At 37.2% G+C, this 26,338-nt stretch overlaps 1 protein-coding gene across 8 annotated transcripts in view; it reads right to left on the reverse strand.

Annotated features, from left to right (window-relative positions):
- RIMKLB (ribosomal modification protein rimK like family member B) overlaps positions 1 to 24,602 on the reverse strand; it is an 85,582-nt gene extending 60,980 nt beyond the window's left edge. For 2 of the 8 annotated variants that reach the window (XR_012470171.1, XM_074194406.1), the window contains exons 1-2: positions 24,087 to 24,358; positions 12,876 to 13,103 (exon numbers count right to left, since the gene is read on the reverse strand). Coding sequence is in view for 7 of the 8 variants with exons in the window: in XM_074194406.1 (XP_074050507.1) it covers positions 12,876 to 13,050 (175 nt within the window). In the remaining variant the exon portion in view is untranslated. The other 6 variants (XM_074194411.1, XM_074194409.1, XM_074194410.1 and 3 more) reach the window with 6 other exon arrangements.
- Positions 24,603 to 26,338: the final 1,736 nt, after the last annotated feature.

Below are 26,338 nucleotides of genomic sequence, written 5' to 3' on the forward strand. Positions count from 1 at the left end.
GATTCTAACAAATCTGGCCTGTTCAATGAAATAAGAAATCTCTAATAGCAGTTTGATTGCTTAAACAAAACTTTTAAAAAAATGTTAATAGGTGATGTTATTCAGTTGTGTTGATTCTTCATGACCCCATTTGGGTTTTTCTTGGCAAATATACTGAAATGATTTGAAATTTCCTTCCCCAGCTCATTTTACAGACTTTTGAGGAAACAAGCAAAAAAAGAAAAGTGACTTGCACAGGGTAACAAAGCAAGTAAGTATTTGAAGATGCATTTGAACTCAAGTCTTCTCACTCCAGGCTCTAACTACTGTGCCATCTGAATGCCCAAATTCACTAGGTAGTACCTCTGAATTAACAGAGTTAATCTCTTCTTCCCAAACCCTAAAATTCTAAATAAAATGAAACATTTGTAATATTCAATTATTCCCATTATCCTAGCTCTAAAAGAGAAAACTTTACATATAGGTAATGCCTTTATTTGAGGTACATTCCTAATATCTAATAGTTTTTTCCCCCAATAACATGGAGAATTGAGAATTTCAGTACTAGACAACTAAACAAAATTACTAACAACTCTCAGACGTCAGGAAAAAAGTTGAAAGCAACCTCAAAGAAATGGCACATGAAAAATAGGACAAAGTTGATAATGAGTAGCCATCAAGAAAACCTAGAATAGTCATGAGAGGGGGGTTTTAATGAACTCTGCCACAACACAGAACAAGGGCTGGGGTGGAGGGCAGGGAAGGAGGTATAAAGTCATTTGGTCTGGCACTGCCATAGCAAGTGCAGGCAGGATGCAAAAATCAATAAATCTAGGAATTTTTAACAGGTGAACTAATTAAATATTTGACCAAATATAGCTGGTGAATGATGCTATAATTATGCAAATGGTCTTTTGACAGAAAAAACTTCCCCACCCCTATAGAAGACTGTTGCCCAATAAATCTTGATTTTTCAAAGTATAAGTTTTATTACCTACAAAATGAAGGGGCCAGACTAGATGAAATCTTTTCAGGATCAAAAATAAAGCAGACAAAATATGCAAATATAAGATAGAAAATGAATTTAAAGTAAAAATATGTTTTGCAATCACTATAACATTCTGCTCCTTAGCACATTTATAAAACTCTACAATACCACATTCTTTTAAAAAGTGAGTATAAAAGTTTTGGGCAAATTTTATGTACTTAATTTCACTCCCTAAAAGGTTGCAATTATCAAAAGCCCCAGCCTCTCAGCTTTTCTTTAAGGCCAATCCACTCAAATCATAGGAGTTTAAGTAGAATTCTAAAACAGTTAACAAAATGTATTTGGTCTATTAACCAACCTAGGTTGAACTAATAAAAAGAGCTTATGCTTATCATTTTCTTTAAAAAGTCTTCTGCTAGGGCGGCTAGGTGGCATAGTGGATAAAGCACCAGCACTGGAGTCAGGAGTACCTGGGTTCAAATCTGGTCTCAGATACTTAATAATTACCTAGCTGTGTGGCCTTGGGCAAACCACTTAACCCCGTTTGCCTTACAAAAAAAAAAAAAACCCTAAAAAAAAGTCTTCTGCTCCTACAAAACATGAAATCTTTAGAAAAAAATTAGAAAGAAATAGTACATGGACAGGAAGAAGTGAGCAGAGACAACATAAGGAAAAACAATAAAATTCAATAAATTTCAAATCCATCATTTCATTTGAGCATAGAATGACCCTGTATTTCTCAAAGACTATTATAGTAGAGCATGAGATTTATTCAGTAACGGTGCCATCACACTGAAAAAACTTGCAGATCCTGTCTTTTTTTTTGTCCACAACCAATGGCTCTTCCCCACAAAATTAGTTACCAGATGATATTTTTTTGATCACAGCAATGTATGAAAGTTATTTATCAAAACATGTAAAATTACATCACAGAATTCAATAAAGAGATTTTAGAGTTCAGCAGACAGTTTAATACCATCATTTTAGACATGTGAAAAAAAATGTTCAGGTGTAAAAATAATTTACTCAGGCACAAAAGTAGTATCAAAGAATCACAAAATAAAGTTTAAGAGCCCCTAATTAGCCAACTACTACAACCCAGACCTGAAAAACTTTTGAAATCCACTGACACATGGGAACAGTGACATATGGTCATAGCATGGCATGTCAACATCAAAGAAGGTGCTGTGCTATATGAGTAAAGCAGAAGCAGTAACTCAAAAGAAAGAAACAAATATAAATTTAGAGAAATCTCCATTTTAAATGTTCATATGAGTTATTTATGCCTGATCTGTCTTCTGAGTTCATTTTGGTCTGATCAGCCAACATGCTCTTTTTGTCTTCGAGGTAAAAAGAACAATCAACACATTACTCAGATCTATCCAGTCCCAGTCTCTCTGTGGAGGTCCAACTTCATCAACTGTCTACTGATCATTTCAACATGTCTAAAAGAGAGAAAAATTTCCTTGGACAGATTTTTCCAGCAGATATAGGAAAACCATTTGTTCTGTACCCTACAGTGGATTTACTTTTGTATATGGTTTGGGCTAGATGGTCCCTTTCAAAATTATGAATTTATTCCTTTGCTGAATTTCTCTATTTCTGATGCAGGCACCAGGATTCTTTAACCTTTCAATTTCATAATTTTGGCATTATTCTCACCTCCTTTCTATTTCTATCACATTCCATAAAGCTAATCAGTTGCCAGGTCTTGCCATTTTTGTCCACAACATCTCTCACATCTGATACCTCTTTACTCACATAGTTAGCCATTCTGGTACAGGCTCTCAATGTACTTCTTTCAACTGGCTTCCAACTGGTCTCCCTGTCAAGTCTATCCATTTCAATCTATTTGTACACATCTGCCAAAGAGATTTTTTCTTGAGCACAAATCTGACCAATCATTCTCCTTTTCAGATATTCCAGTGGCTCCCGCTCAAATAAAATATTAACTCCTTTGTCTGACTTTTAAACCCCTTCCTCACATGGTCCAAACCCACATTTACAATTTCACTAAACAATCCACTTTTTTTAAACTTTATAATCTAGACAGACTAATACTCTTCAGCTGTTTCCACATATCACAATCCATCTCCTCTCTTCCTGTCTTCACATGACTGTCTCTCCCCTGGAATATATTCCCCTCTCCCTTAGCTCCACTTCATAGTAATCCTTATTTCCTTCAAGATGCATCTCAAGCACCACCTTCCAAGTACCATTCCTGATCCTCCTAATTCCTAGGACTCTCCCTTGCAAACCACCTGATATTTAACCACCCAGTATTTATTTTTGATGGGCATTTATTAAACTCTTGTTACATGCCTGGCACTATACTAAGCACAGGAGATAATACAAATATACAAGCAATCAAGAGTCCTTACCTTCAAGGAGTAATAGGACAAGACAACAAATAAAGGGAAACTAGAAGAGGAGGGACGCAAAGAGAGAATGCCCATAAAAGAATGGTCAAGAGGTTGGTCAGGAAAAATAAGATAAGAAAGCCAGAGTCTATCCTTGAATGATATGAATTATGACTGAGACCTTCCTGGAAGGAAGTCAGTACTCAGGAGAGTGGGAAGGAGAAATCTAGACAGGCGTTTCCTGAATGCTTATGTAAATGTATAAATTGTTTTTCCTCAAAAGAATGTAATTTCCTTCAGATTAGAGTTTTTTCTTTCTTTCCCCAGTGCCCAGCACAGGGTAGGTTTTTAGTACCTCCTCCTTCCAGGCTCTTAACTCAGGAGCCACTCTGGCTTCCTCACTACCTCTCCTCTCTTCCTTTCCCCCCACATCCAAGTCTGTCCTCTTTACCATTACACATACCTTTCCCAGGCAGCTACCCTCTTCTGACAGGGCTGCAGACTCAGTATCTCATAACTCTCCTTTCCAATCCATACTCTGTCACAGTCACTAAAGTGATTTTCCTGCCACCTCCAGAAACAAATCCAAAATGGACTACTTGGCACCTGTTTGTCCTTCAGAATCCAGCCTTCTCTTCCCTAGTTTTCTTACCCCTTATTTTCCAACAAGTGCAGTCTAGTGGCCATGATCTCCTGGCTGCTTCATCTCCTGCATGCTGCCTCTGCTTGATTCCTGACCTTCCTAACCTCTCTTTTAGAGGAAGCCTTCCCTAACTAACTCTTCTTAATTCCAATGCCTGGTCTCTTTTAGATATTTGCTTCTGATCCTATCCACAGCTTGCTCCTGGTCTCCCTCATTAAACTGTGAGTTCCCTGAGAGCAGGGGCTGTCTTTTGACTCTTTTGTATCTTGCAGTGCTTAGTACCTGCCACACAAAAGTGCTTAATAAATGTTTATTTATTAACTGAAGATGCAATGTGCAAAGATTAAAAACAAAAAAGTTGAACTTTAAATCAGCTTCAGATATCTCTAAGTTATATATACCTATGAGAAAGCACTTTATTTCATCAACCCTAAATTGGTAATTTGTAAAATGAGAATATCTATGCTTTCCTATAAGAATAAAATAAATCAATATGAATAAAGTGCTTTGTAAAAATTAAAGTGCTATAATAACTATCATTTTTATTACATTATGTGCACATGGTTTTTATACTATCTATGCTATTGCTCTTAAATAGAATATACTCCTAGAAAAAGCTGTTTTAACTAATTTCCTACACTTGGTCCTCTCTCTTCAATCCAACTCCTTACAATGTGACTGCCAACTCAATTACTCAAATGAAAATGCTCCCAAGTAAACAATGTTTTATTTTGTTTTTAAATTTTAAAAAAACTCTTACTTTTTCACACCTCCCAAGAGAGTCATCTCTTATAACAAAAGAATTGAAATGGAAAACCTACAGAAAAAAGTTTAGCAAAACTAACCAATGCAACAACCAATTCCAACAGTATAGGCATTATTCTATACTCAATAGTGAAGGAGTGCAAAGGGGGGAGGGGAGTGACTTAGGTGGTACAAGTGTATAGAGTATCAATTCTAGAATCAGGAAGACTGGAGTTCAAATCTGACCTCACACTAATTTTGAGTCTGGGCAAATCACTTACCTCTTTTTTGCCTCAGTATCCTCATCTGTAAAATGGGGATAGTAATAGCATCTGCCTCCATAATTTTCAAGCAACAAACACAGCATCTAGCATATAGTAAGCACTAAATGTTTGCTTATATCACAAGGACAACTCTAAAAAACTCGAGATGGAAAATACCATCCACATCCAGAGAAAGAACTATAGAGTCTGAGTGAGACCAAAGCATACTATATTCACTATTTAAAACTTAAATTTTTTTCTTTTTCTCATCCAATGTGTTCCTTTTTCACTGATTCTTCTTCACAACATGACTAAATGGAAATATGTTAAACATGATTGTACATGAATAAACTATACTAGATTATTCTCTACTATAGGGAGGATGGGGAGGGAGGGGAAGGAGGGAGATAGAAAATTTTTCCTTGCATGTAATTGAAAAAATAAAAGTAAAAAAGTAATCCATGATCTACATCATTTTTATTTTTATGGTACATTTTTTTATTTCTTCTTTAGTCATTATAAAGTACTGGACCTGGAGTCTGGAAGATCTGAGTTCAAACACTACCTGGGTGATCCTGGGCAAGTTAGTTAACCTCTATTTCCCTTAATACACTGAAATCCACTGCAAACCACTATCAGCTTTGCCAAGAAAATCCTATGCACAGTTTTGGGGTGATATGACCCACAGGGTCACAAAGAACAGGCTATGTCCAAACATCTCAACAACATGTGTAGCATTTAAACAAGTGAGGCCATAAGACCCTACTTCTCATCTCAATATCAAAATAACTTAATAGTTCCACTCATTCCTCACCTTTCTACAAAATTCTGAAAAGGCACAGGGTCCTTTGGCTTATCAAGGCCAATCCCTCTACATGTGTCCTTGATCCCATATGGAACATCCTCTTCAGTAACCTGCATCCTCACTCACCCCCTCTACCAATCAAATTTTAAACCTGATTTGTTCCCAATGCCTCCATAAATAGTCTTCCTCATGCTTAAAGTCTTCACTAGACTATCATCCCCTCAAGCTTTCATCCTGTGCAGTGCCCCCAGAGGTTGGAAAATCTGTGTAAAATTTTTTCTACCTCTCTTCCTATCAGAGAAGAAGCCTGAATTTTTTTCTTTTATGGGTATTTTACAGTGCTCTACTGTAGAATTTGGATTGATATTACATAATACTATACAAATATTTTATGCATTTCTTCTGCTGCCCTTTGCATGTTATCTGTGACTTCTGCAAAACTTCTCCAAAATTCCCGCTTAAATTTCTTATGTCAACCTATAATTTATCAATATCACAAAGGGGAAAGTTGTAATATTTACTCAGTCAAACTCCTGGAAAAATTAACTCCATTTCTTCTCCTCTCATTCATTCTCCAATCTTTTGTAATTGGAGTTCTGACTCCATAATTCAACTGAAATGTCTCTCTCTAAATTTACCAGTTATCCCTAAATGTCATATTTGATGAGATTCTTTTTCAGGCATCACCATTTGCAACTTATCTGCTGCAACGAACAATGATCATCTTCTAGAAACTCTTTCCTCTTGGAGCTTTAGGAACACAGTTCTCTCGGTTCTCTCCTCCTAATGACTTCTCCAATTCTTAAGATTTAAGTTGATTGAATTATCATCTTGTCACATCTATTCCTAGGTTCCCTCTTTTCCACATGCTCTTTCAGAGCTCATCGGTTTCCTTGTTTAATTATCCATAATTCATAAGATATTAATAATAATTCATAATATATGATAAATGGCCAAAGAACATAAAGAGGCAATACTCAAAAGACATTCCAGCTAGCCATAATCATCATGGAAAAAGTGCTTCAAATTATTCAGAGAATTTCAAATTAAAGCACTATCATGATTGGCAAAAAAAAGAAAAATGGCAAGTATCGGTGGTGCTATAGGAAAACAGATACATTAATACACTGTGAATAGAGTTATAAGCTGCTACTCCTACTTGACTCTCTTCTCTTGTAGTCTATAATATAGACTTTATTTTCTTCTTTAACTGTTCTTTCTTTATCTTGTTCATTAATTTTACTTCTTTTTATTTTGCCAAGTATAAAATATCTGAGATAAATCTAGGCTTTCTTTAATCAATATTAATATGAATTACTTTGTCAGAAGATTAAATTATAAGTTTTTATATGAAAAGCATGCATGAGGAGAGAAGAGAAGAATAAATTAAAGGAAATTTGGAAGATTTAGAATTGTAAAGGAGATCAAGGACTAAATTTGAGGAGGATTTCAGTAGGATTTAAGGAAAGAATGAAACATTAGAGTTGAAGGGAAAAAAATTAGAGATAAGGAGGAAATGGGCTTAAAAAGCTGAAAAGACAAAAAAAAGAACAGGAGAGTATGACTGGAAAAGAACCTGAAAAGAAAGAAGAGAGTACAACTAGAGGAGATGAAGGAAAAAGGGAGGGACTCAAGTTGAAGCCCAGAGAAGAAAAAATATCATTTAAAAATAATCAACTTAAGATTTCAGAAGGAAATTGGTAAGACAAAATCAGGCAGGTTTAATAAGCTAATGATAAAATATTAGCCAAGACAAGAGGTAGGTGTGGCTATCCAGGTGTTGGAAGACAGCAACACCTCCTGAGTTAAAGAATGCACAGGCAATTTTACTGAAATCATCCCAGGAAATAGCAGGAAGAACAAGGTTCACAACACTGAATCCAGCAAGTATGGAAAGCAGGGCTTAGAATATAAAATGTTCTGCTTTCTTACTCTGCCAAGTGAATTTTATCAATGCTTAAAAGTGCAGACTGGTCTCCCTCCAAAAGGGAAAGTAAAGATATGTCCTCGTCTTCAGGTTATCTGGAAAATGAAGTTTATTTATAAAAGAATGGAGGGGAAAAACAAAGGGGGCAAAAAGGATCTGAAAAAGGATAGAAGAATTCTGATTTGTGTCAAAAAAATAAAGGATAGAAGAATATCAAAAAAAGGAAAAAGATGCTAAGAACCATTGAATCCAATCAACCAATCAACAAATATTTGCTGTGTCAGACCCTGTGGTAGAAGCAAAGGAAAAATCAAATCAAAGCAAAGAAAAAAAACCAAATAATAATATTCACTGCCTCCAAGAACCTTGTATTCTACTAGAAGAGACAATATATACTAAGTACATAAAAAATATAAAAGATAATGAAGTTGGCACATGAGGCAGCTGTGAGGTTCAACAAAATTTTTATGTAAAGGTGACTCAAGCTTTGTTTTTTTTAAAGATTTTATTTATTTTGAGTTTTACAATTTTTCCCTTAATCTTATCCCCCCCCACAGAAGGCAATTTGCCAGTCTTTACATTGTTTCCATAGTCATCCTTAAGGAAGAAAACATAAAGTATAAGAGATAGCAAGATCACACAATAAGGTATAAGTTTTTTTTTCCAAATTAAAGTTAATAGTCCTTCGTCTTTGTTCAAACTCCATAGTTCTTTCTCTGGATACAGATGGTATTCTCCAATGCAGACAGCCCCAAATTGTCCCTGACTGTTGCACTGGTGGAATGAGCGAGTCCATCAAGGTTGATCATCGCCCCCATGTTGCTGTTAGGGTGTACAGTGTTTTTCTGGTTCTGTCAAGCTTTGTTTTGAAAGAAACTTGGGGGGCAGCTAGGTAGCGCAGTGGATAAAGCACCGGCCCTGGAGTCAGGAGTACCTGGGTTCAAATCCGGTCTCAGACACTTAATAATTACCTAGCTGTGTGGCCTTGGGCAAGCCACTTAACCCCATTTGCCTTGCAAAAAAAAAAAAAGAAAGAAAGAAACTTGGTATCCATTCTAAAGGTAAAATTAAGGGAATACATCACAGATACAACAGCCAGTGTAATGAGCCACAAAGCAGAATAGTAATATATATATATATATATATATATATATATATATATATATATATACATATATATATATATAAGCTTGGAAAGGTAGGATCACGTTGTAAAGGATATAAAAATCTAGAAAAGTTTTTATTTGGCCCTAATTTAGCCATTTTTGTGGATGTTCATTATGAAAAAGAGAAGAGAGAGATGGATTAAAATGGATGGCAAGGTTTCTTAAAGGCAGTGGAGAGATGACCATGTTTGTAGCCAACAGGAAGGAACCATTTGATGATGGAAAGATTAAAAGAAGAGATAAATATCAAGGCAATTTGCTGAAGAAAACAGGAGAGGGTGGAACCACATTTTATCAAGGACTGATTAACTGGAAGCATCTAGAAATGGGAAGTCAGGTTAGTGAAGGATGATTATATGATGCTACAAGGATCAGTAGAAGAAAATGGGGATGTTTAATTTGAAAAACTAATGATGGGGGGAACAGGACACAATAGCCAATTACAAATATCTGAATGTCTATTTTGCAGAAGAATTGAGACTTGGGACAGAATTATCAAGCACTAGAGTTCTAGAAACGACTATATAGGAATCATTATGATCTATATTCTAACAGAAGGAAAAAATGGTTATGTCTGCAGGAGTCATTTCTGAATCAGTTGTACACATATAGTCAGAGTATCAACCTTTTTTGAGGAATTATTAAACTATACCTATTCAGAATAAAAATCTGAGAAAAAGACATTGCTTTGTTTTGAGATAACTCCATCCTGAACTATTTAAATAATGACAAAACCAAAAAAGGGATAGATTTAAAAATATTGACAGATTATAACCATTTCCTAAGAAAGTTTAACCAATATAAATGAATTACCACAAAAGGAGATCAGAAGAATCCAGAAACCACTTGAATCAGCAAACATTTTCTCTCCTTGCCAAAGGATGCAATGGCAGCCAAAAGCAACATTGGGTTTAGACTATAAACTGATTTGTTAAATGAATTAAACATAATAGGCCACATTATTTAAAAAAATAGAAAAGAAAAGAAATTTCTGTCCTTTACAACTGCAGTTGGGAAAGAATCCACAACTAGGCAAGAAATAAAAGAAAACAGACAATTCTGATTATATAAAACTAAAAGGGTTTTACATAAACAGAATCAATGAAACTAAGATAAATATGAAGAGGGGAAAAAAATCTTTGAATCTAATACCTAAAATCTGTATAGGAAATTGATATAAATTTAAAAATGAATAAGTTATTCATCAACAAGTAACCAGTAAAAAGAAAAGGATCGTTTTAAAACCATTGATAACATAAGAAAAAGATGCTCCAAATTATTAATAAGAATGATATCGGGGCAGCTAAGGTGGTGTAGTGGATAAAGCACCAGCCTTGGAGTCCGGAGTACCTGGGTTCAAATCTGGTCTCAGACACTTAATAATTACCTAGCTGTGTGGCCTTGGGCAAGCCACTTAACCCCATTTGCCTTGCAAAAAAAAAAAAAAACCTAAAAAAAAAGAATATCATTCTTCACGTTATATCATATGAATTCTAAATTGTTAAAGTCAGAAAAAGTATTAATAGTATTTGTAATGACAAAAAGCTGGAAACCAAGTATGTGCTTTCAATTCAGAAATGGCTAAACAAATTATGTTAGAGAAATGTAATGTTATTGTGCCAAAAGAAATGACAAAAACAAAGAATTATAAAAAAATGTCAGCTTGTATGATCTGCTGCAGAAAGGGAAAAAAGCTGATCAAAATGACAAAACATGGCTATAAACATATAATTCCGGGCAGGGAACTTAGTCTGTATTAGTCTGGTATTACCAAGGCAACCACAGGCACAGGAAAGACTTGAAATTCAATAAATTTAGTAGCTTTTTAGGGATAAATTAATTAAATGTTTGACTAATATAGACCAAAAATGATGTTACAAATATTCAAATAGTCCTTGGCAAGAAAAATGTTCTGCCTCCCTGGTATAAATAAAGACAACACTATAAAACAGAATTCAGGTCAAGTAAAATTGACAATGTTAGTTCCAAATGATTAGGCTTAAAACACACTTCCTTTCTTTTAAAAAACCATGGTAAATTATATAAAGTTAGAAAGTAATATATATGCCTACTGTTGATAACAATCTTTAGAGTAAAATGCTTTTGCTTAAATTTTTCTAATGAAAAAGCACAAATTGGCTCTGTTCATTGGGATATAATCAATGTTAAAATTTATCAAAAATTAAAATATTTAAAGAACTGTTTATAAGATCTTATAAAGAGGACAACAGAAAATTATGAGAACTTAAAATATTAAGAATAAAGAATTTCTTTATAAGGTTAGAGAAAATCTTGTTTATATTCAAGGAATCTTAGATAATTTCAATATACAGACAAGAGATATGAAAGTTACTCTTTACAACACAAACTCCATAATTAACGTAAAATGAGCATGGTGGGATATTGAATTATTGAGATCTTTCAATTAATTGTGAAATGGTAAGGATTTGTTTCATTGTTAAATATCTCTAGTGAAAGACAACTACAAAGTTCTTTTGATATACTCCATGGAGACAAAAATCTTATCTCTTTAATACCAGTGTTATATGATAATGAGTCATTTAATACAATAGTCTACAAAGAAATGTAAATTGATACCTAAATTTAAAAGTATTCTCAATTGTGCTTCATGGTTACACATTTTTGTAACTTGCTTTCTCAATGCGGGGCAGTGGGGTGGGAGGGAGGGAGAATATTTGAAACTCAAGCTTCTGGAGGTAAATGTTGAAATTTGCTTTTGCATGTAGCTGGGTTAAAAATTTAAAAACAAAATTAAAATTAAAAAGTATTCTCAAAAATAGAATGTTAATTTTCATATCATTAATTCTCAATAATGTTTCTCTTCCCATTTTACTGAAGTGAGTATTGAACCATAAATTCCCATTTTTAAGTCTAAAATCATAAAACAACAGTGGCTTGAAAAATATCCTAAATAAGTACTTATCTAATATCCTAGTCATTAAACTAAGGGCTTGTGACAAACTATCAGAAATTTCAAATACATTTGGTCATCACACAATACTCTCTACCTCAAGTAAAATCCACAAAATTAGTAATAAAGTCAAAAAGGAAATCACATTTTGGTAAAGCAGAAATTCAAAAGGCAACTAATAAGAACTGACTTATGGGAGAAGCATAAAGGTATGAAATCTATTCCATATATCTTCTCCTTATGTAGAATAAAGAAACGTATTATCTAGCAAAGAATCCTTATGAATCAACTCATGGCATTCATAATTTCTACTCATTGGAAATAAATATAACAACAGTAAAAGATAAAGCTATGTCCACATACACAAGCAGATTCTATTCAGTCCTGGAATTTTTTGATCTTTTTGTCAAAAGATCAAAAATATCCTGCAGAATATTTACTAAAGGAAAAGACAGAAAGTAAAAGAAACTTATATATTATTTTAGATTTTCCTCCAAAATTATCAGATTATTTCCTACCCTATTTTAAGGAATCTATTTTGAATCTCTAGTAAGTAAACATTTGCTCATTCCATTTGAGCACCATCTCCAGTCGTCCTGATCTATATCTGGTCATTGAACCTAGATGACTCTGGAGAAGAAAGTGAGGCTGGTGATTTTGCAGTCTTAAAATTCACTTGCATGTCATGACATCACATCCCTGATGTCATGGTCCTTTTCAAGAATGGAAGAACAAACAGTCTATGTGAGTACACTGTAGGAACTGCCCCAATGCTGACCAGCTAGGCAACATTGCTCATTCTTTCCTTCCTAAGTCTCAGTTTGGACCCAGATTGGCTTACATGAATGAAAATAGCAAAGGTTTCAGTCCAGGCCAGAAGCCCTTGAGGGTCTTCCCCTCTCCAATAGTTTTTTTTTTAATAAGGTTCTTAAAAGAGGCCTATTTCAAAGGTTGACAAACTATCATTAGGAAATCTGAAATGTTTTTTTAAGAATGTTAAATAATCTTAATAATTACTCTAACACAAAGAAACCAAAATCATTACACTTTCTTTTGGCATATTCTTACCCAAATTCCCCTGCTCGACTGTTAACACAACTTCATCCATCACCACAGCTCTAAAGTCTAGCTCCTCCTCACAACATTTGGCCTTTAGAGCTCGTAGTATCTCCTGTTGAGGGTAGTCTTCTCTGATTCGACGATCCGTCAAGAACCACAATCTGGCAGCAACAGAGCTACACATCTTGATATGGTCTTCCTCCTTCTGAATTATTTTCTCTATAATTTATGCTCTACCTAGAGGACGAGAAAAATATAAATAAGTCAAAAATTTTAACGGGAGTTTCTCTTTATACATACAAATATAATATAGTGTCTTGATGATCCCAGCTATGCAAATAATTAAGGAAATTTTTCTATCACCAGAAAGATAAGAAATAGTAACAAAAATTTGACAATGTCTTCTTAAGAATGACTACTAATTCTTCATTCATAGGTAGAAGTTCTATCAAAAGCACAAATACAGAAGATTAATTTTGTCAAACAGAAGACACACCTCATCCTCAAGGACTGGAGAAAGTAAAGATTAAGAGATGTGAAAGGGTTTTAAATTGATTCTGATGAAATCAGAGAACTCAAATAGTTAGACATTTTTTTCGGCCAAGAAAGATGAAAGATCTGATGAAGATGAGGGGGCAATGGAGGTTCAAGAGAAAAGAGAAGTTGAGAAAAAAATGACTAAAGGGATGTAATAGAATCAATCATGAAAGAGTAAAAGGGTTGCTAATAACATTAAGATGTGGCAAAGAAAATGAAAGAGTAAACAGATAAATAGGACTCCTAGTAAAAGCAAAGTCAAAAAAATCAAAGGGAGAATGTTTGCTAAATTGAATTAAATGAGAAATTCCAGCTAATACGGCTACCTAAAGAGAAACAAAACTGTTCAGATCCCAGATATCTATAATGAAAAATCTGAAATTGACTTTCAATATCATTATTTGGTCTAGTGCCAATGAAAAATATTAATAATGACTTCTTCCACCCAGAACTATAAAAAATAAAAAATTCAGTCAGAGGGGCTCAAGAACAATAGGTATTAGCACAATCAACATGAGGACAGCAAATAAGCCACCAGCCTCCCAATAATCACAGTCGGATAGGATACACGTGAAGTCTGTGTAATTGTAGTCAGCAAGAGTGGAGGACTAAATAAATTTCAGGGTGGACAAAAACCCACAAAAGGGGACCTTTGAAAGCTTATTGCCAATCCTTGGCTTTCAAAGAATTACCCTTCTCCCTGGGCCTGGATAAGATCTGTTTCCCCCCAGAAGTAACATTCCATGGAGTTGTGAAGATTTTTTTGGAGCATCATGGATTATAGGATCATATATTTAGACCCAGGAGGAACCTCAGAAACATCCAGTTCAAGCTCAATAATTATTGACCAGGATAATTCAGATATTCAGGGCTCTGAGGTCCCCAGAGCTCTGGTTTGAGATGTCAGATGTCCTAAAGACCCACTCTGGACTAACTCCTGGTATTGAAAGTAAGCAAAGGAACCTTGGTTCTTGTGCATAAAGCAGGCTGACCATCCCATTCAAAGAGCAGCAGGAAGTAGTACCTAGCCCTGGCATAAAGCCCCAACTCAGGAACTAAATTGGACAGATGACCTTAACCAATATAAAAATTTTCTAGTGATAACAAAATTTAGCCTAGAAGTGGGAAATAATTTCATGATAATTGCAGAGACAAAAAAAGGAAATAGTTTTGCTACAAACTATATGAATACCTAAGAAATGAAGCAAGAGATAAAAAGGGAATTTAAAAATCTGAAGAAAATTAGCGAAAGGAGAATAAGTAACATATATAAAAGAAAGTAACTTAGAAGAGAAAGTATTAAACCTCCACCAAAATAGAAGCTTCTAAAAACTAAAATAGTCTAAAGAAATCAATATCCTGTGAGACAGCAAGAAATGATGGAACAAAATCTGATATAAAATAATTAACCTAAAGACAGGTCAAAGAGAAGTCAACTTTCCTCACCTACAAAATGAGGAGCTTGAACTAGATGTTTCTAAGGTTCCTTCTAGGTCTAAATACATGATCTTATGATCCATGATACTCTGAAAAAATTTTTACGATTACCCTCCCAGCTCATGGGATGTTACTTCTGGGGGAAACAGATCTCATTCAATTCCAGGGAGAAGGGTAATTCTGAGAGGAAAAAGATTGACAAAGAGTATGTTTTCACCAAGGATATCACATTAAAAACATAGTATGATTGACTAAGACAAAAGCTTACTGAGGAGAAATTAAAAAAAAATCCATCTCAGTGGTCAAGTTCTTTGAATTAAGGAAAAAGAATCAATATCTCCTTGAAGAGGGTAAAGATAGCATAATAAATTCTGGGAGCAAGTGAAATAAAATAAAAATTTAAATGAAATAATGAAATAAAAAAGGAGCAACTCCAAGAATCTCTGGAATGATTAAGGAAAAAGAAAATAGGGAAGACATAAAAGAAAGGCAGGGTGAGTAGTATGAGGAAGAAACTTAAAAGCTTCAGAATATTATCAGATTTCAAACTTTATTATAAAGTTGTAGTCATCAAAAGCTATTTGGCACTGATTAAAAAGAGAAAAATAAATTAATGGAACAAGCCAAATAAGCAAGAAACAAATAAAAACTGAAAGCTGTAGCCTAGTGTTAGAGAAAGTCAAAGATTATCAATTAATGGTGGGTGAAGCTAATCAAGTCCTTTACTCTTCCTGAGACTTTCTTCATTTGTAAAATAGAGATTCCTTCCAGTTTTAGATTTTTGATATGTCTCTCTTTTTGACAAGTACTGCTGGGAAAACTAAAAAGCACTTTGGCAGAAATTAGAATTAGACCATCATCTTAATATGCCACAGTAAATTTATAATGGTTATGTGTCCTCAATATAAAAATTCACACCGTAAAAATTTTAGGAGACAAGATCAGGTACTTTTCAAAATGTGACTAAGGGGAGAATAATCACCAAAACCAATGGCTTTTTTCAATCCTCATCCTTTTATGACCTCGATGAAGTAATTGGCATTGTTGACTACCCTTTCCTCTTGAATACTCTCTCCTCTCTGGGTTTTTGTGATACAGCTCTCTCTTGGCTCTCCTCCTACCTGTCTCACGGTTCCTTTGCTGGATCATCATGCATATCCCAGCCCCTAACTGTGGATGTATTGGGAAGTCTCTGTCCTGAGCCGCCTTCTCTCTATACACTCTCTCTCTTAGTGACCTCATTGGTTGCCATGGATTCAATTACCATCTCTATTCAGATGACTCACATATCTAAATATCCAACTCTAATCTTTCTCCTGAGCTCCAGTCCCATATCACCAAAAGTCTATTGTCTATTTCAAGCTAGACATCTCAGAAGCATCTCAAATTCAACATGATCTTGTTCGAACTCATCATCTTCCTCAAAATTCATTCTTTGCAAAGTTCCCAATTTCAAGAGCAAGACCATTCTTACAACTTTAGTCATTCTTAAATCTTCAACCCACACAGATATACATCAACCAACTGTCAATTCTAATCTCTTTTTCATCTGTTCTTTTTCTTCTACTCACACAGCTACCACCACAGTTCAGGCCTTCTCATCCCTCATAATAGATTACTGCAATAGCCTCCTAAAATGGTTCCTCTGTCTTAAGTTCTTACCTTTTCTGTTCACCTTCTATGCAACCAGATGCCCAAGTCTCATTCCTAAACCAGAAGTCTGATCTTGTCACTTTTATTACTCAAACTTCAGTGTGTTTCCCTATTCTCTCTGTACAAATACAAACCCCTTTATTTGGAATTATTTCAAGATTTTCCTCAGCTTAGTCCCCTTCATATAATGTGTCTAGCTCAGAGGTGGGGAACTTTTTTTTTGTGCCAATGGTCATTTGCAAATTTATAACATTTGTGGCCATACAAAAAATCAACTTACAAATTGACATGCTACATTTGGTTAAACATTGAATTAATTCAGCCCTAAAAAGATCCTAGATTAATTGAATTTTGAGTCCCTCCCTGCCTCACTAGACCAAATAATTTCACAAGCCTTATGAGGCTGGAGGACCAGAAGTTTCCTGCTCCTGGTCTAGATAAACTGGTCTTTTTGCTTTTCCTCAGACAAATTCTATCATTCCTCTGCCTTTGAACTTTCTCCATGCCTGCAATATACTGTCTTCTTACCTCTACCTCTTAAAATCCTCAACTTCCTTTAAATGCAACCTCTTACATTAAATCTTTCCAACAGTTAGGACTTTGCCCTCCAAGAAGCTAGCTCATATTTACTTCACATAACTTTTAGTAGGGTGAGATAAACATATAGGGAGCAGTGGTCACTGAGGGGCATTCTGGTAGAATTACACTGATTGTTAGTGGGGATAAAGACTGACAATGCTCTTGTAGTAGCAACAGTAAGGATGATTTGGACAATGTTTTGAAAGTAGACTCTCAAGACAGATGTTCAGGAGATTTAAAAAAAAAGGTTAAACCTCCAAGACAGGGTCTCTGGTCAAAATCAAAAAAGTGGTTAGTGAGAAGATGGCATGGAAGTAGGGACTGAGAACTGCTGAGCAAAGAGGGCATAAAGTTCAACTCTTCTTAAACTTATGGGTATTCTTACAGGAGGTAAATTGTCAATGTTTTCAAACTTGTGGGATTCTTCTGAGCAGTAAACCAATTTCCCTAGCAGATCCAACCTTATCCTCATAAAAGCAACTTATACCACAAGCATAACTTTGCTCTGATAACTTCTATTTTGACTTCGCAAGAAACCACTGATATCATAAGACTACATAAAATTTGAAAATTGTTTAAAAAATAAATTACGTTACAACAGAATTCAAAAAACAGAGTGGTAATTAAAATATTTGCATCAAACATTATGGATGTTTACTATTCAAAATATATAAGGAAGTGACATAAATATATGGTACCAAGAATTACTTCCCAGTTTATAAATGGCCAAAGCATACGAGCAGTTCTTAAAAGAACTGCAAGCTATAAATGTCTATATGAAAACCAGATACAAAGTATTAATAGTTAAATTATGCAGGAAAAGTGACTAATTTATTCACACCATTTGACATGACAATTTTGGGGATAACCCAAGGAAATAAAAAATGAAAACAAAGGTTTCCATACATTCTAAAATCTTCATAGAATCACTTTCATAGGTAAGAATAAAAGAACAATGAAAAGTCAAAGGCATGCCTGTAAATGGGGAATGTCTTTTAAAAAACCATAATATTTTAATATAATGGAACATCACTGATGAGTAGAAATAATAAATTGAGTAATTAAGAAACACTTAGAAAGATAGTAAGCTATATGAATCAATGAATAAGAATAAGCAAAACCCAAGAATAAAATCAAGCTTCCATCTTGATAAGAGATGGGGAACCATTAGAATAAACTATGATACACATTTGTCAGAAGGCAGCCATTGTTTTGAATATTACTGTTTAATTGTTTTTCTTTGTCTCAAGAAAGTCAATTGGGGGGGGGGTGTATGTATGTCCATGGTCTTCAGGAAGTGTGAAATAAGCGGAACCAATGTCCCACATTCATCAATACAATATTTGTTAAAAAGGTTCTTCAACTTAAGACACAATAGGCCTCAGTTCTCAACAGGAGGCCAAGTAGAAAAGAGTAAGATAAAGATAGCATTAAGGCAAAGACAGATCAAAGAAAACCAGTGACAAGGTGGGGTTACAAGTTCTAATAAATAGAGAAGTGAGATTTTTTTCAGCAGGGATCCTATAAGTTTTTTAAAAGACAAACACTTTCTTGAACAATATTTTCATTATTACTCTAACTACTTCTACATAAAAATATTTTTAAGAATTGTCAAGACACTTAGGAAATACTGATTAACATTAATCAACCTTTTGCATAATTTATTAATAGACACTTATACAATATATACCTCCTTTACAATATATACAACACAACCTATTAATCCCTAGGAAGATTAACAGTTAACTACTTGATCTTTAATAATAAGCCAAGCACCATTTTCAAAGTCAAAAGTTACACATAAAAAGAGGACTAAGAATGTAGGATAACTAACCCTCAAAATAGTTTAAAGTATAGAAGCAAAGTAAAAAATATAATGTAAGGGGCATCTAGGTGGCACAGTGGATAGAGCACCAGTCCTGGAGTCAGGAGTACCTGAGTTAAAATTTGATCTCAGACACTTAATAATTACCTAGCTGTGAGACCTTAGGCAAGCCCATTGCCCTGCAAAAAAACCAAAAACTAAAAAATAATATAATGTAAGTTTTAGTACACACTCAAATTCTGCAGTCCCCGAGCCTAGTTGTCTTTCACAGAAAAGACTTTTGATAAATAGTTATTATAGAAAATTAAGAAATGGTCTAAAGATACAAAACTATCATTCATGGACAAATAACTTTTACACATTCCCATCTGAGTAATAAACAAGTGATATTTTCTAATGAACACAGTAGCTAACACCCCCCCCCATAGACACTCACACACACACAAAAAAAAACCCGAATCAACTAAAGCAAAGTTTCTACCTCTAAATACTGGCTGAAATTTAAGATATTTTCAACCATTTTATTGAGGAAAGTGATGCAAAAAAAACCTTCTCTGGTATATGGCAAAGTTTGAAACACATTCCTAGAGTTGTAAATGCCTAACAAACTGGAAATGTTCAGTAAAACATTACATTATAGGGGTGGCTAGGTGGCGCAGTGGATAGAGCGCCAGCCCTGGAGTCAGGAGTACCTGGATTCAAATCCAGTCTCAGACACTTAATAATTACCTAGCTGTGTGGCCTTGGGCAAGCCACTTAACTCCATTTGTCTTGCAAAAACCTAAAAAACAAAAACAAAAAACCCCAAAACAAAAAACCATTACATTATACCTGGTCATGGCTCTTTGAGTTGGATAGCTTTTCGATTACTGTTGCTCAGGGCTTTTATAGAATTCTACTAACTTAATTATATGTCAAAGGAATAAGCTTACAACTAAGGACCAGGAAACACAAGGAAAGAGATCCAAGGCTGTTGTGGGAAAATGAACAATTAGGCAAAATACAGTCTGGCTTTCCAATAAAGCATCAAAATCAGAAACGCTGCCAAAGGTAGAAACACCAATGTAATAAAAACACTTGTAGTTTATCTAGCATAACAACTCCCACATTCCTATTTTCAAATCAATTCTACAAACATCTATTAGGAGTCCAGTATGTTCAAAATATTTGTTAAGAAAGTTAAAACAAAATATTAAAGCTAATACTAGTTATAATGAAAATCAATGTGGAGACTCAGTATATATAATAATATACATAGATACATACAATTCCTAAGCATAAATACATTATTGAACAAATATAAGTACTACATTCTTCCTAAACAATGCTACTGAATCTTTAACAGGAAAAGTACAAGAAAGGCAATGTTGCATAGTGGACAAAAAAGTCAACTTCATAATCAGAAAAGCCTAGGTTCAAGTCTAGCTTCTGAATACACCAGCTCTATAAAGCCTGGGGCAGCTCATTTGCCTCAGACAATTGTCTCTAAGACTAACTGGATTGGTAAAAGGAGTTTCCTAACTTGTGGGTCCAGGTACCAATAAAATCATACATCTAAACTCTACATTCAAGAAAAACATGTCTGGCAATATGCTAAACCCTGGAGATACAAAGACAAAAATTTAAAGGCCCTGCTCTCAAGAAGTTTATGTTGAGTGTGGGGGCAGAAAAGTTCAGCTACAACTAAGGAAATATAATATATGTAATATATATATTATTTATATATATAGTAATTTTCATAACTTGGAGGAATCAGAAGTAGCACCTAAACTTTGTCTTGTAAATAATATCTTATATCTTAATAACTTTGAGAATAATATTATTCAAGTCAAAATAAATGAACTTCTATTTACTATTTAAGGAGAAAGATCTCAGGAATGAAATTGAAATTCAAAATACAGAGGAAAAAGAAAAATGCCAACAACTTTGCAAAGATAATTTTGCATTAAAACAGTATTTTTATCAACATGCCTAGGTGAAACAAGGAATATTTTGGGGAGAAAAGTACTACATGCTAACAAACCTATTCATCAATAGATCTTTATATTGTGAACAAGTCAATAAAAAATATGGTATTCAACTGTAACATCAACTCATATTCTCCAAATTACATGAAAATAGGGTAGAACTCTCCAACTTTTTGTTAAATGAAAGCTACAGGGCAATAAAATGAGTTAAGGAAACTATTGAATTCATTATAAATAATAATTTTATGGCTATTCTAAAATTTTGAAACTAGGAAAAGAAATGTATGTTCCCTTAAGGTTTTGGCAATTTTCAGTGACATCTAACAAGGTTTTTTTGGTCTCCTAATGTTTCTTTTTAAGGTCAGAAAAAGTTAAGTCAACTGACAATTTTTGAATATGAAAGATGAAAACAGCCATAAATTCAAAGAGAAAAAAATATATATATACATATGGGTTCTGTGCAAACCTGGCAGATATTATGGTCTATAAATCAAGTTTAAGAGGGACAATCTTTATTTGTGATGTCTTATATTCTTTCTTGGGAGCTAGATTTCACAGTGGATAGAGCATCAGACCTGAAGTCAGAAAAGACTCCTTGTTCCTGAGTTCAAGTTTGGTCTCAAAACACTAGTTGTGTGACCTTGGGTAAGTCACTTAACCCTGTTTGCCTCAGTTCCTCATCTGTAAAATGAACTGGAGAAGAAAAGGAAAACCACCTGAGAGCTTTTGCTAAAGAAATCCTCAAATGAGGTCATGAAAGAGTCAGACAGGACTAAGAAAGTCTGACCAACAAATAAGAAAAAAATTCACAAAAATTATGAAATGGGCCTCTAACCTCAAAAACCCCAAACCAATCTGTCTCCAATTTTCTAAACTAGTGTAAAAACATGAATTTGGAGTCAGAGGTTCAACTTCCAGCTCTGTTACTTTCTATGGGATTCTAAGCTCCCTGCCAACTCTAAATCAAGATCTTGTGAACTTCAGCTCCTTCAGAAAGAAGTCAACTTCACTGTTTTGGGTTAAAGTTGTAAATAGATTGTTCTTTGTGAATTCCTGTTACCATTTAATAAAAAAACTTTAATTTTTTTTCATCTATCTTCTAGTACACTGACAAATCTTTCAAAATTCTTTATAAATGACTTGTCTCATACATAGTACTTTGCTCAAGTCTCATCACTAAAGTTTCCCAGGAGTTATCAATAGGTAACATAAAACATAATATACTCTTACTTTATACTTCTCTCATACTTCATATTATGCCACCTTTTTTCACAGATTAGATCTTTTACTCCTGATCCCTAGGGGCAAATGATAGAATCTACTAGCAGCTTCCCAAACAGTGTGACAACTCTCTGTTTAGTTCCATTCTGTTCCCCTCCCCCATCCCTTTCTTGTATGCAAGTCTTTCTGTCTTTCAGCTGAGGGGGAGGGGAAATATTTAGATGACTGAATCTAGTGATTTAGCTCAGCAGCAAGAAATTTTAAAAGGTCATTATTTAGCAGAGTACCCTATAATTCAGTCTTACTTTGGGTATTAATACAACTAGGAAAACGATGAACACCAGCCACGAGATTGTGAAGGTGTAAAAAAAATCTGAGACAGTCAGCTGTGGAAAGGAAAGAAAGAACAGAAAAACGGGGTCGCTTCTTCATGCTCACACCCTGAAGTTTTCATAGAGGTAAGTAACAAGGGGGAGGCAGAAGAGGAAAATAGCACTGTCCACTTAGAAATTAAAATGGGTGGATGCTAGCCAGGAGCCCCACAACCTAGTAGTTATAGGCTCAGCTCCTCCCTTCCTGCAGGGGGAAAGGATGAAAGGGAAAGGAGGCTCTAGACAGACTGTGTGTGCACATTTGTGAGTGATTGACTACGCCGTTCCCCTCTCTGGCCCCTTCCTCAGAATCCAACAGCCTCCTACCCAAGCAAGCAGGGTTCATTCAATACTTGATGGGAGTGAAAAAAAAAAAGATGAAAGAAAAAGAAACAACAAAAGATAAACGTCAACAGCCATGTTGCTCAGACCCACAACTCCATCAAAGAAAGAAGCTATTTTACTGAACTAGTCAAGGTGAAAGGAATAAATTCACATACATGACCCCCCAATTCAACTAGTCATCCTCCAATAATAGCTAGCATTAGAGATCCAGAAAAGGAAATCAATTATTCCTATTTATTTAATTATAGATTTACAAACGGAGGTGACATATAAAGCAAGATAACATATTTAGATTTCAAGGTGAAGAGTACCTCAAAGTATCTCATAATTTTGTAGATAAGGAAATTAAGGCCCACGGGAATGCCAATGACTTTAAAGTCACATTTAAATTCAACGGAGGGTCTTTAAGTCTTTTAAAGTCTTGACAAAAGAAAACTAAAGCCTTTCTGGTGGCATTACATTGTTTCTGTGAAATTTTAATCAGAAAACACCATCCTTAAGTCAGTTTTTAAACACAAACACAAGAAAGCAATCCAAGCCTCCAGAGAGAAATCTCTTGTGAAAAGACCAACTCCAGCAAAAGTGGGAATACTTTGTGAAATTAAGAGAGAATGCGGAGGAATTCGCATCAAAGTTCTAGACCCAGCAAGAAGCGTGTCATATTCCCAAAGACTCTTACAAAGGGAAAAAATAGCCTCATTGGTATTCACAGACACAAATGGAAGGAGGGAATCCAGTCCGCCGCAGCGATCCGGGCTATCCGAGAGCAAAGATCATTTTCTGGGGAAAACCTGGAGGCGGGGGGCATCTCCTCACCGCGTCCGCTTCTGTTTGGGGGTCGGGGCTGAAGGAGAGGAGGGTCTGCGTGTCACAACCAAGCAAGGCTCGGGTCCGGGCTGGACCGGGCACGTCCGCGGGGGGGGACAAGGGGTCCTCGGCCGCGCCCCCCTCGGCCGCGCTTTCTCGGGGGGCTCCTCCGAGGCGCGGGGGGGGGCAGTTGGGCAGGGGCCTCCGTGGGGGGGGGGCTCCCCGCCTTCCGCGCCGCCTCACCACACCCCCCTCGCCAGTCCGGGGAGGCAGGAGCCCGGCCCGTCGCCTCCCCACTCCGGGCTCCCCCTCGGCCCCCTCATTACCGGCCACGGGCGTCCCCCACCTCGACGCGCGCGCCCACGGCCACGGGAGGCGGCGGCTGTCAGCCCCCCCCCTCCATTCACCGGGTCCATCAGTTGTCGGCTCGCGCTCGCTCGCCCCTTGGCACCTCCGCGGTGGGGGTGGGGTCACCCACCTGGCTCGGGCAGCTCCGCCCTCCCTTCCCAGCCAGCGAGGGCCGGGCCGGGGGGAGCTCGGACGGTCGGGCGAGGGCCGGGGAAGGGAAGGGCCGGAGGGGGCCCCGGGGATGCTGGGCGCGGGGGAGCCGCCGCCGCCGCGCCGCCGCCTCCTGCTCCGGCTCCTCCGCCTCCCGCAACGGCGGCTCCGGCAGCAGAGCCCCTGCCCTCTCACTCAGACTCTGGCGCCGCGCGCGCGCGCGCTCCCCCGCGGCCACACGCGCGCTCCCAGCCGGCCATGCCCCGCCGCCTCCGGCGCGGCCCCTCCCCCCCGCGCGTCCTCCTGCCTCGCTGTCGGCCCCGCACGCGTACGCGCGCGGCCGCTCACAGACTCGCGCGCACACACGCAGAGGCGCCGGCGCACGCGCAGGCTTCCTCACACACCCGCGCTCGCGACGCCCGCGGAGGCCTCCCCGGGCCGAGGCCCGCTCGCCCCCCAGCCCGGGGCCGTACCGCGTGCGTACGTCCGCGCGTTCGGGGCTGTACGTGGAGGGATCGGAGAACCGGCGAGGCGAGGGGGAGGGGCGCCCCGGGCCCGCGAGACCCCTCCTTCCGGCCCAGGCCTCCGCGCGCCCCGCCCCCAGCGAGGAGGCCGAGAGCGCGCGCCGCGGGGGGGGGGGGAGAGTTCCCCGAGAGCGAGCCGCCCCCTCCGCGCCCAACCGTTCCTCCCTCGAAAGGCGCCGAGGGCCGGGGGGCGGGCCGGGCCCAGAGCCTGGGGCCTGCGCTGGCCGCCGCCCCCTCCCCCGCAGGCACAAAGCTGCGCGGCGCCCGAGGCGTCTCCTGCCCCTCCCCCAACTCCCCTCCATCTTTCTCCCCAAGCAGAAAGTGCGCCGGGCCGGGGGCCGAGGGAAGGCTGGGCCTGGAGCTGGCACTGGGCCTGACCCTAAAGTTCTCCGAGCCCTAGTTTTCACCCAAAAACTGAAGCTTCACCGCCGGGTTCAAACCCCGTCTCCAAAGACCTGGATTCAAAACCAGCCTTGGAACCTAAATCTGTGCTAGTCATTGAACTGGAGAATGAGTTCTGCACCGTCCACCCGCGAAAGAGGCCCCTCCGTGGATTAAATTCGAGGGCTGGACAAAGACAAAGCAACCGGTCCTCCTGTCTTTAATGCTTCGGCATCTCGGGCAAGGACAGTTCTTGGCCCCATCCTAAACCCGAAACTTGGTGAAGATAATCCAGACAAGAAAAAGGGCTCATTATTTCAAAAGGACACTGTATTAGGACATGCGCCTACGATCACTAAATGCGAGGGCAACGGTGATGAACCTGAAGGAGGTTTCCCTCTTCTGATTGAAGAAGTTTATCTTAGATTTTTACAAAAGTTCTAAGTTCAGTCAAAATCATTAAGCCTCTACTTAGGAATATATATGATAGATATTTAGGAATATATTATATTATATATATATATATATATATATATATATATATATATATATATATATATATATATATATAAAACACATTTTAGATAGAAATCGCCCTTCTACCTACTTCTACCTCTGTATTTCTAGTAAATCACTGCCCTCTGTGGTCTCGGCACAATTCATTTCACTGGAAACATTGGAGTAACAAAATAGCATATCATATTATAGTATCTTTGGACAGACAGGAGGGAAAGTTGGGGAAAGTGCTGACTGACTTTTCTCCCCCTTATCTTTGGCTGGGTCTTCTGATGTGAGAGGCTGAGGCTCGTACAGCCAATAATTCCTCTACAATTTCCTTTTCAGCTCAATACTTTTGTCTTCTCAAAGGGGTGCTGAACTGCCAAGGCTTGCTCCTTCCTAGATGGTTTTAGCACTTAGAATCTCCGATTTTGAATTAGCTTACTATTATAGCCAACCCAGCACTAAGCAGTGATTATGATTGAATCAAAGTTTTCTTGTCCAACAAAGCTAAATTACTTTTAAGTGGGTGGGATAAACATATCAATTTGGGCTTGAATGGAACTTTAGCTTTCCAGAAGATTGTAATTATAATTACAAGTTATTAAATTCTGTTTTAAGTTTATTTTTGTCAGATAAATACTTGAAAATCTTTTATGCCTAGTATTTCTTTTGTGTAGGAATAAATTATCTATTCATAGTATACATTGGATACCCCTTCTTTTGGGGAAAATTTGAGACACGAGCCATGACCTTAGCTATATTTTTTCCTTAGGCTCCCAGGGTGGGATTTAATGGACTCCTTTCTCATTCCCCAGGACTGAATTTG

This window comes from Macrotis lagotis, chromosome 7, assembly GCF_037893015.1.
Source record: "Macrotis lagotis isolate mMagLag1 chromosome 7, bilby.v1.9.chrom.fasta, whole genome shotgun sequence".
Classification (NCBI taxonomy): domain Eukaryota; kingdom Metazoa; phylum Chordata; class Mammalia; order Peramelemorphia; family Peramelidae; genus Macrotis; species Macrotis lagotis.